Consider the following 16,708-nt stretch of genomic DNA (forward strand, 5'->3'; position numbering starts at 1 on the left):
GGAGAAACAGGAAACGTGGATCAGGTTGGCTGACGCTAGTAATTAAGGCACTTCCCCTAACTCAGCTCACAGCTGAGAGGTAGAAACTTAGCGATGAGAATGATTTTTAATTGTTTATTACGTGTTAAAGTGCCTTTGAAATGCTTGGAAAACCTTATTTTCTATCAGGGGATTAGTCATCCCCCTTTGTAATATGTGCTGTTATTGAAGACCCTGTTTTCTTACATTCTTCAAAGATAAACCTCCAAATTAATGCACTTGTCGTAATACCTCTCATGAGCGTTGCCAGTGCAGCGCTATTAACGTGCATCCAGATGCCGTGGACGTCGGGGGAGGGGTGTGTGTGTGGTGTGTGCGTGTGTGGTGTGTATACACATCAGGGAGGAAGGGAGGTGACAGAAGCCAGGGTGATTCCTCCTGGAAGTCTCCTGTTTTATCTTCAGACCCTGAGGGTGGGCACCTGTGTTTGGTTGAAGTGAAGGCCCTGCCCCTCCCCATGAGGCCTCATCTCTCAGGACCACTGGGTTCAACCCCTGCAGCCTCACGTCCTGGGTCCGCATTCATCTCTGCGTGGCGCTGGAGCCTGAGCCCCAGTGTGAAGGGTGGAGCTAGGTCGGGGTCGGGCCGTCAGAGGCTCAGCCTGCAAGAGGATGGTGCCTGCGAGTCCACGCGCGGACCAGCCATCCTCAGGGTGGGTTTCGGCTGAGTCTACGGGAAGATGCAGGTTTTTCATTCTTCTTGTCCAGGAGGGCAACTCTGAATGCGATCTTCCTTGAATGCGGAGAAGGAGCCAGTCACTGCCCCAGCCCATAGCCCATCCCCTCCGTGCCCACCACTGACTCAAGGGCGTGATTGACTGGGTCACATGAGGAGGGGCCGAGAAGCCCACTCCCTGTCAGGCCCACAGAACAGCACTGGGGTCTGGAGGGAGGGAGGGAGACCCACCTGCCCCACTGGCCTGGTCCTTCCAGGACGCGTGGGACCCACCTGGGAGAGAGGCGTCTCCTGTCTGCTGCCGAGCCTGACCCAGGAGCTGTCAGGGTCAGGCCTGCGCCCGACCACAATGCCAGGACCAGGAGTCCCGAAGCCCGCATGGCTGCAGCTGCCACAGCCATCCCCTGAGCACCACCTCGGACCCTCCTTCCTGAGCCAATGGAGACTCCAGGCCCTGGGCTCGATCCCGCCGGCCAGGCCCATCCGATCTGGATGTGGCGGATCCGATGGCCGGTTCTCTGTATCTCCTACCTACAGACGTGGTGCCGGGAAGTCTGGCAGCGTGATGACCAGACAGATGCTGGCCCTGAGGGGGCATCGAGGAAGGAGATGCAGCTGGTGACACACAGGCACCTGCACTCACCCGGGGCCTGGCCACCCGGAGGCGACAGCCGAGGACTGGCCCCCGCGTGGCCCGTCCATGTCCAAGCAATGGCAGTGGGAAGCCCACCTTGACTTGGAAGAATGTCTCTCACCTGGAAAGTGAAAGCCCAGCCACTGCCAGGCCAATATAAAAGTCTGCTCTTTCCCCACAAAATGCGGTTCTTGTACGTGTTGGACCTTTGACTGTAGCACTGCCTGTGCTGCCGCTTTCTGTCGAGCAGGGTGGGTGCTCCCGGGGATCAGGAGAGGGTCGGTGTGACAAAAGCAGAGGGAAATAATTCCGTTTCACATTTTCCTCCCATGTCTCTGACTCAGACGCTCCCCTCTGTGCCTGGCGGTCTTCACTTTGCCAGCGATGGTTCTATTACTGCCGCGGGTGGTGTTTAGCTCATGTCGTTTGAGGTTATTTGCCTCTTTTTTTCCTGATTTCCGCAACAGAAGGACACGTGTGACTGTCTGGAAATCTGAGGCTGCCCACACGGACCTTCGACACGTGTGGTCATGGATGTCTTGTCGGGTTCGGCGAGGACAGGAGAGTTCCCAGGGCCAAGGCCACAACCACCCGCATGGACACAGGACACGTGGCCTCCGAGGCTGCCTTGAGGGAAGGCAGTTGGCATCCAAGTCACACGTTTTCTGGGGGGACTGTGGTGTGAGCCCCAGGTGGGGCACAGTGTGCCCCAGACCCCTCACACCCCCTGCTCCCCTTCTGCAGGGCTGAGGACCCTGCCCTGTGCTTGTACAGAGAGACAGATGGACAGAGACAGACAGAAATAGAGGGGCCGGGGCGGGGTGGGGGTGGGGCGGCCAGGTGAACCATTAAGGGGACTTCAGTCCACTGCTGACTTAATATGTGCTTCCCCCAGGCCGGCCCTTCACACACGGTGGGGGGTAGGTTTCCTGCAGAGCTACTCCCGGCTCTGACACGTATGAGCCTCTGAGCTACGACTGGCGAAAATAACAGTTATTTGGGGACTGAATTCCAGAGTGGGATTAAAGGACCCACTAATTCTTATACCCTCGTACGAACTGTCCCCTGGAACTGCCTCCAGTGTACAACACACACATTCTCAGAATCAGATTGCTTTTATCACACAGTAAACATTCTCTGACCAACTCCTGCACCCAGAACCCTGGGAGCACCCCCGCAGCTGGGCCGCCACTCTTCCCTAGGACTTAAAAAGGCAATGGCAGCTGTTCCCTCTTCAGTGGTCACGATCAGTCACCGTAACGCAAAGCACTCGATCTGGAGCCTGCAACGTTCACAGATTGTGCTGAAAGTTTTTGTTCATTGTCTCCACTGATCCTGGAAAAGTCCCGTGTGGCCGGTTCTGTTTGTGCACCACTCAGCCGCCAGCACCCGGAGTCCTGCCCACACTTTTCCCTCCCGCCTCTAGGGATGGACCACCTGGTGCAAACGCCTTCTGGAGTCGGCGGGGCCTCCGCAGGTGACAGGACAAAACCCACCCCTGGAGAGCTGGGGAAAAGCGTCCCCTGCAAGAACGGGCTCCCAACGATGTGGGATCAGCGTGACCTTTGCCACATGTGCATGAGAAGGGCCGTCTGTCGTGCTGGCCGCCGTGTGAGGCTAGGCGTCCAGTTCCCTTTTGCATGTCCTGTGCAGACACCAGATCAGCCCAGGGTGCCCCCAGCATACCCAGATAAAGGGTTAAGGTCGGCAACCTGCCCCAGGGGGACCCAGGGAGCAGCCAGGCCAGGAGGGCAGGCGGAGAGTAGGCCCTGCCCTGTCCCCACCTCAGGGTGAGCCCGGCATTCGGCCACGGGCTGAGGAGCAGAGCCCTGGACTGGGGAGATGCGTGGGTCCTGCAATGCCCAGACCTGAGCAAGCAGGTGGGGGGCAGCTTCCCCAGTCTTCCAGGAGCGAAACTTCTCAGCCTCTAGACTGTCCACCTCTGGGTTATTCTCTCTGACGCCGGGTGTGTGAAACCTATCAACTCAATGGAGGAGAAAATGAGAATCATTTCCTGGGTCGGGGAGGGGGCTGCCGAAGAAGGAAACGTGAACTTGTGGGATCAGAGCTACAGTTCTGTAAGAGGATCGCATGGACCTGGCAGGGACCTGGCGAAGGGGCGTGGGCTCCAGCAGGGCCAGGCTGGCAAACTTCAACAGCACCAGACTGGCAAGGCAGGGTCCCCCCGTCGCCACCCCTCCTCGGCCCGAGACTGCCTCACGAGAGCCCGTGTGTCTCCACCCCTTCTTTCTGGGGGTCCTGGAAGCCCAACTCATGAAATAAGCAGGGAGTTGGGCCTTGACAAGATGCAGCTTAGAAGTGTCTGCCTCCCTTTTTCCCGCTCTTTTCAAAAGTGCAGTTGACTCTCCTCAGTGTCAGGGGTTTTGCTAAGTCCTTTACGGGTGTCCTCTAGCTCAACCTCATAATAAGCCCTAAGGCACGTGCTACCAAAACCCACATTTATCCTCTTCAGAAAATGGAGTTCAGGCAGGTGGAGGGACTGCCCAAGGTCATACACACCAAGGTCGGGGGAGACTGTGACCTCTCACCTGCTTGACCCCAGAGCCGTGGAGTGACCACCACCCACCCTGCAGCTTCCCTGACCTCATGCAAACTCAGGAGGCCAGTTAAACGGAGCATCTGGGCCATGTTGGGGGAGCAGAACCCCTAATCTGCTCGTTTGCAAAAACCAGCATGTGATATCACCCCCAGATAGCATATCAGGATGGAGCCCAGAAGTCTGCACTCCCATCAACTTTCATTAATTACTGATCATCGAGGAAGGGGTCTTCACCCGCGCTCGGATCTCCGTGGCTCACTTTAAGGAAGACAGTCCTAGGATGTCGAAGAGAAGAGTGCAGAAGCAGTTTCAGTGCAAGTGGAGGGGAACCTGGGTCTGCCGGGCTGTTCCTCCAAGATAAACCTTCTCCTCAGAAGGCTCAGAGGGCATCTGACACGCCAGCCACTTTAATCACACTCACAGCCACACTCAATCCCCACGTCGTGGGAAATCAGTAAGAAATTAGAGAGCTCCCAGTGAGTTTCTGGGCAATCTGCTGTGGGCTTCTTGGATTGGGTTATTTTTTTTTCCATCTTTACCTTCGGTTTGGGAAACTGCATGGTTATTCCCGTCTACCACTCCTTGGCCTGAAATACCCCAAATGGCAGAACTCCTTGCTGTGTGTGCACCCAATATGCACAATGACCAAAAACAGAGGCTGAGACTCAGTGTTGATACATGGAAGGTAATTATTTCTACTGAAATAGACTGTAAACAAATGTTGCCCACCTCTAACTTATAAAACGCTCAGGTTCACCCCTTTGAACAAAACGACGTCTGCGAACCAACTGTTGTACAGAAGCAAACTGCTGGAGGAATCCTGATAGCCCACCTCGCAACTCAGAGCAGCTGAGGTTGCAGCAAACAGAGCTCTGAAGTCGGAGCCTGACGCTTTCCGTGGGGCACACCTGCTGGGGACAACGTGGTCGAGGAGGGCTGGCCCCGAGCTGGAGCCAGGACGCCTCTCAAGGGCACCGGACTTCAGCCTGCGCTGCGTGCCTGTGAGATGGTCCTTCTCTCGTGGTGACCACCCAGCAGCTGCACCGTCGGGACCATGTCACTGACCCAGCGCATCTTCCCGCTGCCGGCTCTCGGGCTGGGGTGAGGGAGACACGCTCAAAGTCTGCCTACGCGCTGTGGGCTGGCGGTAAAACCCCCTCGGGTTTCCACTTGCTGAATGAGTTCCTACGGAGAAATCTGCGGGCATCAAGGTCCTGCGTGGCCCCAAGCCTGGCCGCTTCCTCCCGCGTCCATCTACGCTGTCAGCAGAGTTCCCCTCGGCATCCTCCTCTCCCCAGCTCCGAGTCTGTGAAACGGACAATAAAGTGACCGAGTTGCCGTAAAATCACCTTCCCAGCCACAGCAGACGTGCCTGGATGCAGTCACACCTCCGCCGATTAACCGACTGTGTGTCCCTGGGCAGCTGTTTCACCGCGTGGGGCCTCAGTTTCCTCTCCTAGAAAACAGGGCCATAACCCACCCCAGAGTGCATTTTAGGAGTGAGGGGCCAGAGTGAAGGTGTGAGTGAGGTCAGGGAAGGGTAACCCACCGCCCAACACTGTCATCCTCAGAGCCTCTCGGGAAACCCAAGGGTCGGGCGTTCCAGAAGCACGTCAGCCAGGGCAGCGGGACGCACGTCTGTGGCCACGTGGGGACCCACGGCTGAGGTTCCCTAAATGGAACAGCTGTGTTGGAGGAGGGTGGTCCAAGAGAGCCAGACCAGGAAACGAAATTGTCATTACCCGCCTTCCTCACATACAGTTAGCAAATGATGACTTTGCTAAACTTGCTTCATACCTTTTTCTGCAAAAGACAGAAAACCTCACAGATGCAAACGAAGCCACCCTCTAAGCCTGTGTTCCTCCCTGTGTCCCAAGGGAGTTGGGACGTGTCTGAGCTTTACCACCTGTGTGGAGGCACGAATGCTGTGTAACCTCTGTGTTCTTATAACTTATTAACCATAGCCTCTGTGTATGATTTTGCAAGTTGCTTTTATCATCTAACATTATATTTTAGAGCTTCATCTACGTAGAGGCATCTAGATCTAGTTCACTAAGCCTAAGTGCCACCCAGCGTCCAGGGTGTGAGCACACGATTCCCTTGCGTTCCACCCCGAGGGCAAGGCCTCCCTGACCTCCGCGTCGCCCAAACCCGATGGAGAGAGAGGCCACGTGTTCCCTTGATTTAGGGGGTCTAGGGGCCTGTGCAGGGACCCGGCGGCACTCGGAGAGCAGCTGGGAATGGCCCTGAGTGGGAACACATTCCCCGTCTGCACCCACCCCACTCGGTCCACTCTGGGCACCTCACGGGGCGGGGTCCCCTCCTCTGGGCCCTAACCCCCACCTGCAGGGGTGTGGTCAGTTCTGCGGGCCTGTGATCCAAGGTGCTGCCCATGTGGTCTCCCCATGGCCTCCAGAGGGTGCCAGGCCGGCTGGTGTCCGGAGGCCGAGTGTTGCAGGGGGTCACCTGCAACGACGCCCTCGGTCGGGCCACAGCCACGGGTCACGCTGTCTGTTCTCACCTCCAGGTACCAGCAGCGCCGACGTGAAGGAAAACCGCAACGTGAGCAACCTGGAGGCCAGGCTGCCACCCTCCGGGGACAGGGCCCGAGGGGGTGCACCCGGCCTGAAGAGGAAGCGGCCACTGGAGGAGGGCAACGGCGGCCACCTGTGCCAGCTGCGGCTCCTCTGGAGGAGGCTCTCGTGGTCCGTGGCACCCAAGAACGCGCTGGTGCAGCTGCACGAGCTGCGGCCGGGCCTGCAGTTCCGCACAGTGTCGCAGACTGGTCCAGTGCATGCGCCCGTCTTCGCCGTGGCCGTGGATGTGAACGGGCTCACCTTCGAGGGCACCGGGCCCACCAAGAAGAAGGCCAAGATGCGGGCGGCCGAGCTGGCCCTCCGGTCCTTCGTGCAGCTCCCCAATGCCTGCCAGGCCCACCCGGCCCCAGGTGGCACAGCCCCGGACTTCACCTCCGACCAGGCCGACTTCCCAGACTCCCTGTTCCAGCGGTTCGAGCCCACGGTCCCCAGCGAGGGCTTCCCGGGCCGCCGCCCTGCCGCCCCCGACCGCCTGTCCACGGCCTGCCGGCGGGGCCGGCTACTGGGCCGCCCGCTGGACCTGGACCTGGACCTGGGGGGCCCCGCGGCTCCAGGTGCGAGGAACCCAGTGGTGCTGCTGAACGAGCTGCGCTCGGGCCTGCGCTATGTGTGCCTCTCGGAGCCCGAGAAGAGGCGCGCCCAGAGCTTCGTCATGGCCGTGAGCGTGGACGGGAGGACGTTCGAAGGCTCGGGACGCAGCAAGAAGCTGGCCAAGGGCCAGGCGGCCCAGGCCGCCCTGCAGGCTCTCTTCGACATCCGGCTGCCCGGCCACGTCCCCAGCAGGAGTAAAAGTCACCTCCTGCCTCAGGTGAGAGCTCTCCGGTAGCTGCCAGCGGGCGGCGTCCTCGGGGTGCGGGGGTGCCCAGGAGCGGGGACGGGGCAGCAGGAGGACCCCCTGCTCTCTCCCAGACAAGCCAGGCGCTGCCTCTCCCGCTGCGGCGTCGGAGCCGTGTGCCGACTCTGGGGAGAGAGAGCCTGGAAGCGTGTGAATGGAAAAACTGTTGGTCCCGACTTAGCAGAGGGAAGGGAGAGCTGGGCAGCTGGTCACCTTGGTGAGGGTGACACCGGCTGTGCAGGGGGCGGTGGGGGCAGCAGGGGTTTGGAGTGGCAGGGTTCCTGACCCCAGAGAGGACTGAGGGGCAGGAAGGCCCCTCAGTGACTATCTGTGGCTGGACCGAGGGAGCCTGCGGCGGGAACGCGAGTTCGGTGCCGGTTTGGGCTGCGTTTCTGGCTCCGGAGGCTGGAGGACGCTGCCTGAGCGGAGGGTCGGGTGGAGGGAGGAGCTCCGGGCTGGGCCTTGCCTCATGCTGCCTCCAGGGCCTCGTCACACCAGAGAACACGCGTGCTTCTCACAGAGCTCACCTCCCTCACTCAAGAAGTATTTTGTGCACCGTCCTTGTGTCGGGAAGTGTTCTTGTACCACTTTGCAAGCTCCTCCTTCCTATTCTTGAAACTGCTTATTTATGCAAATTATCTTTTTTTCTTACCATTTTGAGAACTATTTGTGGGCATCTCTAATGTATTAGTTACAGGAAGTTATTCTCTTTCACTTTTGGCATCAATGAAGGAGAGAAAGGTTTTACAGTTAAAGGCCTTTAGCCCAGCTCAGGATCCATAGTCAGAACTCAGCACTTGTAAGTCATTGCTCAGATCAGGGCATCTTCACCTCACAGCACCTCAGGTAGAATCCACTATTTGCCTCAGGAGGTCACGTGTCCACTAGAGAAAGCAGGGCACCACCCAGATTCAGGCAACTGGAGGGGTTCTGGACAGTGAACCAAACAAATGCACTAGGACAGAACCCTGTGTTGAATCACGACCAGGAGCAAGCATCCACCCCTCCATCCATCCACCCATCCGTCCATCCATCTGTCCATCCATCCATCCGTCCACCCCTCCATCCACCCATCCATCCATCCACCCATCTGTCCATCCGTCTATCCATCCATCCACCCATCCATCCACCCATCCGTCCATCCATCCATCCATCCATCCATCCATCCATCCACCCATCCGTCCATCCATCTGTCCATCCATCTGTCCATCCATCCATCCACCCATAAATCCATCCAACAAACATTTATCTGACTCTGGCAGGTGCAGAGCACAAACGGGCACAGCAGACGTTGGTCTGGTCCCCACAGCTTGGCTGCGTGAAGGTTCCATTGAACAGGGAACCCCATGAGGGGGGCAGCTGTTTCTCCTGCTACCTCTGCCCCAAATCATTCATTTATTTTCAAATATTTACTGCACCATCCAGGAGCGGGTTGGAGGGGGGTAGCCCATAACCTCCATGCGTCTTGCCTTTCGACCCACCCTCAGATAATACACAATCCAGGTAAAAGCGGGTGTGTGACGTTGACATGAGTCCCCGCCAGAAACACTGCAGCCCTGCTGTCCCTTCCTTACTCCTCCTCTTTTCTTCTCCTCCTCCTTCCTGCCTGGCGTCTCCACCCACCAACCACCGTCTGTAGCTCAAACCCACCAACAGCTCCCAAGGAAGCCCCTTTGCCCCCCGCGGCCTGGATGACCCCAGGCTGCCCTTGGCCCGTGTCCTCCCGCCACCGTCCCTGGAAGACCCCCCTCCCCGCGGGCTGTGGGCACCCCGTCCTCCTCTGCCCGATGCTGTTTAGCAAGAAGTGTCCTTCCTCCAGCTCCCACTGCCCCCCCCACCCCAACCCCCATGAGTTGAATGATGTCAGTGAGTTCCGGCCGTGATGCCTTTTCCTTTCATGTTGTCGACCCTGAGCTCTCACGACGCAGGAACCAGGCGGCACCACTACTTTGTAACAGTCATTTGACCCCAGAATGCAGCACATCAGTTAAAGCCACAGCCACTAAATTATTTTTCCCTGACAGTCCGCTAACGCCCAGACTGGATGATGGAGAGAGCGGAGCAGCGGGAAGGCCGCAGCCCGTCCATCACACCAGCCCCATCCTGGAGGCTCATTACCTGCTCCCCTCTCCCCTGCAGCAGGGCGGTGGGGCACACATGCCGGGCTCTCAGGACCAGGCGCCCTCTGCGGCTTTATTAAATTCGAATCCCACCTTGGACGTGGTCTGGGTTCAGGGACTGAGCTTCAAAAGAAAGATTCCAAGCGTCCCTGTAAATGTTGCTCTGCTTTCCTCCTCTGCCCCGCGCCATCTGCACTGCATGCTTCCTGCTCACGCAGGTCCTGGTGGCCAGAGGCACGACCTTTGTTACCTGTCTAACTGCGCCATCAGCACCTGTGCCAGGAGACAAGCCAGGCCCCCCAGACCTGGCAGGGCCCCCAGAACCGCCGTCCACACCCCCAGGAAGGGCAGCTCCCACCACTGAGCTGTGAGGGACCCTGCCCAAGTCCGGGTGGGCTGGGGGGAGAGGCGGGGGGTGGCAGCAGCGGTCACCGCTGGAGCGACACAGCTTCAGGACCTTGGGTCTCAAGCTCAGTATTTAATGCTCTCTGCCCGAAGTCTGGGTTCTGCCCCACAGGGTGGGCTTGGTGTGCAGGACACACCAGGGGTCTGCTTCTAAGGCTTGCTCGCCAGCTTCTGCCGCTGCAGAAGCAAATGAAGAGATGGCGCCTCTGCTCAGGGCTTTGAACCAAAGGCTCAGTCTCCTCTGAGTGAGGTGTCAGAACCGTCCCTGGGGGAGCTCCCCTATTTAAGTGATGAAAAATGAACAAAAAACTTCTAAGGTGTCGGTCGTGTGGGGAGCGTGTGTAAAACACCACTCTGGGCCCGGCTGCCGGAAATCCAGGACCAGGCTCCTGCCATGCTGATCCCCACGCAGGTGGGTCAGGACCTGCTCTGTCGGGGGCCCTGGGCTGTTTGGTCTCAGCCACAGAGCAGATCACGGCAGGGCCAGCTCGGTGGGTCGGACGCTCGCCCCGTAGTGAGGACAATTCTGAACAACATAGCCCCCCAGACGTCCCAAGAACCACCACCCTCGGCGCCTGGACATCACCTTCTGTGGACAAGTGAGGTGTCTGCTCGGCCAGGCAGAGGTAAAGTTTCAGCCTCCATTCTAAAACAGTTCTGAAGAATAACATTCTCAATAAAGATTAAAATCACAGACTTCGATTTCTGCGGTATCAGATTTCCACCATTTCCTCAACCTGGGGGTTTTCTCAGAACCAGGCTGATTCGCTCCTTCAATTTCAGGAGCTCTGACTTCAGGTCTCTTTGCCAGGGTGATGAGGACACGACTCGATTAAATTCTCTAACGGCGCAGGCCCAAGCGAATGGGCGCTCTGCGAACACCAGCTGACACGGTGAAAGAAGAGCCCAGGGGTTGGTGGGAGAGCCAGCCCTCAGATTTCCTTTAGGTTCACGGGAAACTTGGAAGCAATAACGAGACCGTGTCACAATATAAATGCTCATTACCTGGAACATCCTTGTTATAAAAAAAAACAAAAGTAAAATCACAAAATCTAGATCTCTGTGGTCTTCACTTCCCACCCCTAGAAAAGAGTTAATAACAGCGTTAAATTCAACCAGAAAGGCTTATCTCTCAGCATTTTGGCTCTGTGGAAACAGAAGAGCTCCCACGTGATGAGAGAAGAAAGTGACTAAAAATTTCGGTGATGCAGGAAGGGGGAGAGGTGGTGACAGGTTGCCCCTCGTTTGAAAACTACCAGGTTTATTATCTTGTCCCTGAGTCTCTCTTCACCCGTAGTGATTCCCTTTGTTTGTTTGGTTTTGTTTTTTTAATTTCCATGTCAGGCTGCAGTGGAACTAACAGTGTCTCAAAGATTTTGTCAAAACAACTGAAGCACTTTCTCCCTGAGGGTAAGAGGGGGATGCCTTCAAAACTAACCATGAAGCCTGCTTGCTTCTCAAGCCCTTTGCAGGTCCTTCTAGGGAGCGGACGCCCCAGGCCGGTCCTGGCCATTTGTCAGGCACTCGGCACACTTAACCCGCACCTACTCTGTTCCCTGGTGGTACAGCTCTCACTGCTGGGAGGGGGGGACCATGGGGACATATAACATAATGGAAATGAACAGTGCTTTCAGAGTTCAGCATTTTATAGCAAACTTGGATCAGAGCTCCCGTACGCAGTCCATTTCATAGAATCTTCCCCCAGAATTAGCTTCAGAATTAGACCAGGGGCCTGACTGTCACCTCGTACTCAACAGCTGCACTTTGGGACACAAACAGACCTGCTGTCCTTCTCCCAAAAGCCAGCGTGACCCCGGCCGCCCCGGACACTTCACAGGTTGTTTCTGTAATTTCACAGTCCTGCCAGTCTGTCTCCTTCAACAGAGGCAGCACCTTAACTGCTGTAACACAGAACTGTTAATATTGATGCCGCAAATTAGCGTTGGAGCTGTCTCCAGATTTTAAATGGGCTTGGATTACAAACAGTGTGGAAATCACACCTACTTGGCTTTGAGACGGTTTAACACTGTCCAAGATGTTCTACCCAAGGACACCCTGAAATTGCAGCAGACGCCTGCAGGGTCCCCCTCATGAGCCCGGGGGCCTCACTCTCCCAGACGCTTGGGTCGGCTCTGCCCTGGCCTCATGTCCAGCCCCGGCAATTCCAGAATGACCTCCGAAGGACAGCTGCAGCTTTACAAGCAGAAGGGGACAGTCCTGGGTCCTAATTATTTTCCTGAAAAGGGCTGACTTCTTTCTGCCTCAGCAAGGCGTTCCTCATGGCCACACTGTCTTGGCTGTTTACCTTCTCTTTCCCTGGGGGGTTGGGATTAGGACGGGACCCCCACCACATCCTGAGACCCACCAGCACAGCAGACCCCGACTTAGAGCCACTCTGGCCACAAAGAACCCAAGCTGAGGAGCTGAGCTCCTGTGCATCTCTAGACAGGGCAACACACCTGGTCTCTGGGGACCGCCCCTGAGCCCTGCAGGCTTTGGCAGAAGGTGCTGGGGGCCTGGGGGTGGGGTGGTGTACAGAACCCACCTACCTTCCCTGTCCTCCCCCTTTTCCACCTGGACGTGCAACCTCACCACCACGTTGCCCCAAAAGCCCGGACATCAGGGAATCGAATGTGTCTCTTCCCTTGGAAATCACTGGACAGGTGATCTCAACACCAGGCTAATTTTGGTGATGCTGGTTATAAAGAACAGGTAGAAATCCAGCGTGGAGAGGTTGTGGTTGGTGAGAGCCAGGGTGGAGGGTGGCCACTTGCCTGTGAGGATTTCTACTGAATTTGTGGGGAAACACAGAAACTGTAATATTCATGTTTTACTTTCAATGTGCGCAAAGTTGAAATTTAGCAATTCAGGATTTTTATAAAAGTATATCTCTGTCTTAGTCCATTCGGGCTGTTATAACAGAATTCCACAGACTGGGTGGTTAATAAACATCAGACATTGATTCCTCGTGGTTCTGGAGGCTGGACATCCAAGATCAAAGTGACCACAGATTCTGTGTCTGGTGAGAGCCTGCTTCCTGGTTCACAGACGCGTCTTCTCGCTGTGTCCTCACCTGGAGGAAGGGGCGGGGGCTCTCTGGAGTCGCCATCATAAGGTCACTAATCCCATCATAGGGGCCCTCCTGGCTCAGATAATACCTGGGGCAGACGCTGGCAGGGCCTGTCTAAGCTGACCCGGCCTGGACCCCAGTGCCCAGGGTGCGGTAGGTCCAAGGGAAGTTGTTACTTCCCACCAGCAGGCCCTGGGGTGTCCCACCCCTGCAGCAAGGCTCAGGACTCCAGCTCCAGGTCTAAATCTCTCATGCCGGGGTGCCCAGGTGCCCAGGGTCCCAGCAGCCTGTCTGCCTCCCTGTAACTGTTCTGCTGCTTGGCCATGGCCACTCTGCCCCCTGCCCAAGGCGAGCCCGTGATTGTTCAGGCAGCCTTCTTCCTTTCAACACCTCAGCTCCGTCTGTGTTCTGTGGCCACACACACCCTCTTGTGGTCCACGAGGAGGGAAAAGCAGCCTTTTACAGAAGGAAGACACCCACCCGCCCGTCCAGCCAGCCCTGACCTTCCCCACGTCGTCTCCTCGGTAGAGGCACTGACGGCCAAATGGGAGAGATGGGTCTCCACACGGCTGCCACACACGGAGGAGTCTCCAAAAATCCCTCTGCAGCGAGGGTGTGGAAGGCTCTGTAGATGCTAGCAATACACTTACGTACTGACACAATGTCCACACAATATAATTTATATGATACAATTTGTATAATGTGTGTACAATATATACACAGTACAATTTATATGATACAGTTTATACAATGTACACACAATGTCTACACAATATAATATATAGGAGGTAATTTATACAATATACACACAATGTTGGCACAATATAATTTATATGATGAAATTTATAAAATGTACACACAATGTCTACATAATATAATTTACATAATACAATTTGTACAATGTGTACACAACGTATACACAACTTATACAATTTGTACAATGTACACTCAATGTCTACATAATATAATTTATATGTTACAATTTACACAGTGTGCACACAATGTCTACACAGTATAACTTATATGATACAAGTTGTACAATGTACACTCAACGTATACAACTCACACTTATAAACATACACTTAAACATGATGGATTTAATGTACCATATACATTTATACAATAGCCCCCACCATCTGAATTCCTACTAAAAGAAGTTGGGTACAATTTAAGTTAGAAGAGTTAAATATGTATTTAAGCCTATATGTTCCCAATACTGTGTTTGGTGTCTTAGTTAACATGACTGTTGATCGATCAAGCAGAGGCTGTAAGCCAAGCTTCCCCAGTTACCTCATTATTCTACAGCCACGACTAACACTGGTGATGCCGGCGATGATCCATGGGGATACTAGGAGCTGGTATTTATCAGGCATTTACTGTGTCATGTGTTGTTTTACACGCTTTACATATAATAGCACATCTGGGCCTCACAGAAACCTGGCAGGTGGCACCACTCACATTCCCTGTACAGACAAGGATGCCGAGGGGCAGGAAAGCTCAGCCCTTCGGCCAAAGTTTGGCTGGTGAGCGGTGGAGCCGGGAAGACGGTCCCAAGGGGGGCAGAGACCCTCCCTCAGACCCCAGGCTGCCCTCCCCGTAGGCCCTGGCACTTTTACAGGTTGGTCGAGGAAACGGGGCAGCGCGTGGCCCCAGGTGATGGGAGCGACACAGGGGACACAGTGTGGGCAGGAAGCAGGAGGGAGCAGCGACTTGGAGGGCTGGCAGAGGAAAGGGGGCTCCTGGGGCAAGGGCCACCCGCACCGAGGTGGCAGAGCGGCGGGGAGCTCGCCGGCTGCCTCTCGGGAAGACCACCTTTGTCAGTGCAGAGGCTGCCCTTGGCTGTGTAGACAACAGGATTTGTCGGGATGGCCAGGTCCCCTCTTCCTTGGGGACACATTGTTACAGTGAAAAGGAGAGACAGCAGAAAAGAGATGACAACTTGGAGAAAGAGGCAGAGGAGGTGAAGAGGAACATCCCGAGGGGAAAGCGCCTCCAGTCCAAGGAGCCGTGGGGAGTGGGGGGAGACCCAGGAAGAAGGAGGAGGGCGGGTTCCCTTGGCCGCTTGCCTCTGCGCCTGCCCGAGGGACGGACATGCTGGGGGTGGGGGGTGGGAGGGAGCCCTGCAGACCCCATCTCCACACAGATCCTGCTCAGTCGCCCGGCTGTGCCAGGCGGCTGTGCCGTCCTCGCCCTGTAGGGCCTCTGGGGCTGGTCTCACTGGCCCCCTCTGCTCCCCCGAGGTCCCCAGGACTCACACGGGGTGGCTGTTTGTCCTGAGGGCCCTCAGATCGCGGGATGTTGAGGCTCCATGGGTGCCGAGTGTAGACCCACCACGCGGCTACTCTGACGAGGTTGACACTGGCCTGGAGCGCAAAGTGGGTCTGAAAGTTGCCCTTCAGGACCTGGATCCCCGCGGTTGCTGCCTCATAGCTGTAACACCCGCTTCTTCCCAGGTGGGTTTAGGTTGTGCAGCACAGTGATTCAGTTATACACACACATATATGCATATACTTTGCTTTCAGATTATTTTCCATTGTAGGTTATTACAAGATATTGAATATCGGTCCCTGTGCTGTGCTGTAGGACCCTGTTACACTCGGCTGTGTTTTTAAGGCAGACGCAGCGGCTTCCCCAGTTCTCTCCGGGCTGCGTTGGGACCTGTGTTCGAAACATCACCATCCTTCATGACACAGGAGGCAGAGAGATTCTCTCCGTTTGGAGAGAGATGCGCTCACATCCCCAGACCTCATCACCTCCCCGCTCCGTCTCATCACCCCTCATCCCCGCATGTTTGAGCCCAAATGGTGCAAGGAAAGAGGAACAATCATTTGTAGCAATAGCTCAACAATTAAACATTTTAAAAATGTGTTTTCTACATTAATGCCCTCTGGGGAGTTATCAGTTCACTCAAGTCCTCAAAATTATAAGCCTACAGGACAAAAGTTACAAACACCAAGCAGGAGAAACTTCTCTTTAATACAGGGCTGTTTCCCCAAGGTCGTGATTACAGCAAATCAGTGATAAAAGTCATCTTCTGCCAGCAGCGTCAGTCTCTCCGCATCTTAACCATGTTTCATTTGTGACCATTTCAGGAAAAGGACTCTGGGTTGCCTGGTCTTGGGTAGAGGTTTTATTCAGTTACCTAAATGGAGAACGTTGCCTCCGTAAAGCGCACGAGTTGGCCTGCAGCATCCGTGGAATGTCACTTTGGGTTCACACCAGGGTCGTGAAGTGAACAGGCAGGCGGAGGCAGAGGCGCTCGGCAGCGTGGCCTTCCTACCAGCACAGAGCTCGCCCCAGGCGTCTAGACAGGAAGATGACAGGAAGGCAAGCCCGCCCGGATCTCAGCAAAGGCCCTTTCTTCCTGCCAGCTCTCGGTCAGGTGTCCAATGGCCTAGCCACTCCAGGCCGTGGGATCCAGGTCCCAGAGCCAGGAACAGCCCCGGGGCCAGGAAGCAGGTACCCGTGGAGGACTCGCGACAGCAGCAGCTGGGCTGTGAGGACGGTGTGATGGGGCTGTAAGCAGAGCCAGTCGGGGTGGATGGATTCTGATGGAACTCGGGGCAGGGGGGGTGGAGCCTCTGCAGTGGGGTGAAACGTCAGGAGGACAGTAGGGGGCAGCTGTGTCGCAGCCAAGGAGCCCGAGTTTGCCATGTTTGCAGCTGGAAGGGAGCCAACAGCGGGCCTGGGTGGTTCCTGAAATACAAGCTTTTTGTAGGCTGCCCCCTAGCCTCCCCACCTGCAGCGCCCATGCCAAGCCGTGATGTGTGTGG

At 56.0% G+C, this 16,708-nt stretch overlaps 1 protein-coding gene across 1 annotated transcript in view; it reads left to right on the forward strand.

Moving 5' to 3' along the window:
• The window catches only part of ADARB2 (adenosine deaminase RNA specific B2 (inactive)), a 364,216-nt gene that overhangs the window by 259,005 nt on the left and 88,503 nt on the right, over positions 1–16,708 (forward strand). The window contains exon 3 of the mRNA XM_089906613.1: positions 6,436–7,313. Within this exon, the coding sequence (XP_089762739.1) occupies positions 6,436–7,313 (878 nt within the window). The remainder of the gene's footprint in view (positions 1–6,435; positions 7,314–16,708) is intronic.

This window comes from Delphinapterus leucas, chromosome 2, assembly GCF_059928025.1.
Source record: "Delphinapterus leucas isolate spDelLeu-1000000601 "Yukka" chromosome 2, BTC_Dleu_Yukka2, whole genome shotgun sequence".
NCBI lineage: Eukaryota > Metazoa > Chordata > Mammalia > Artiodactyla > Monodontidae > Delphinapterus > Delphinapterus leucas.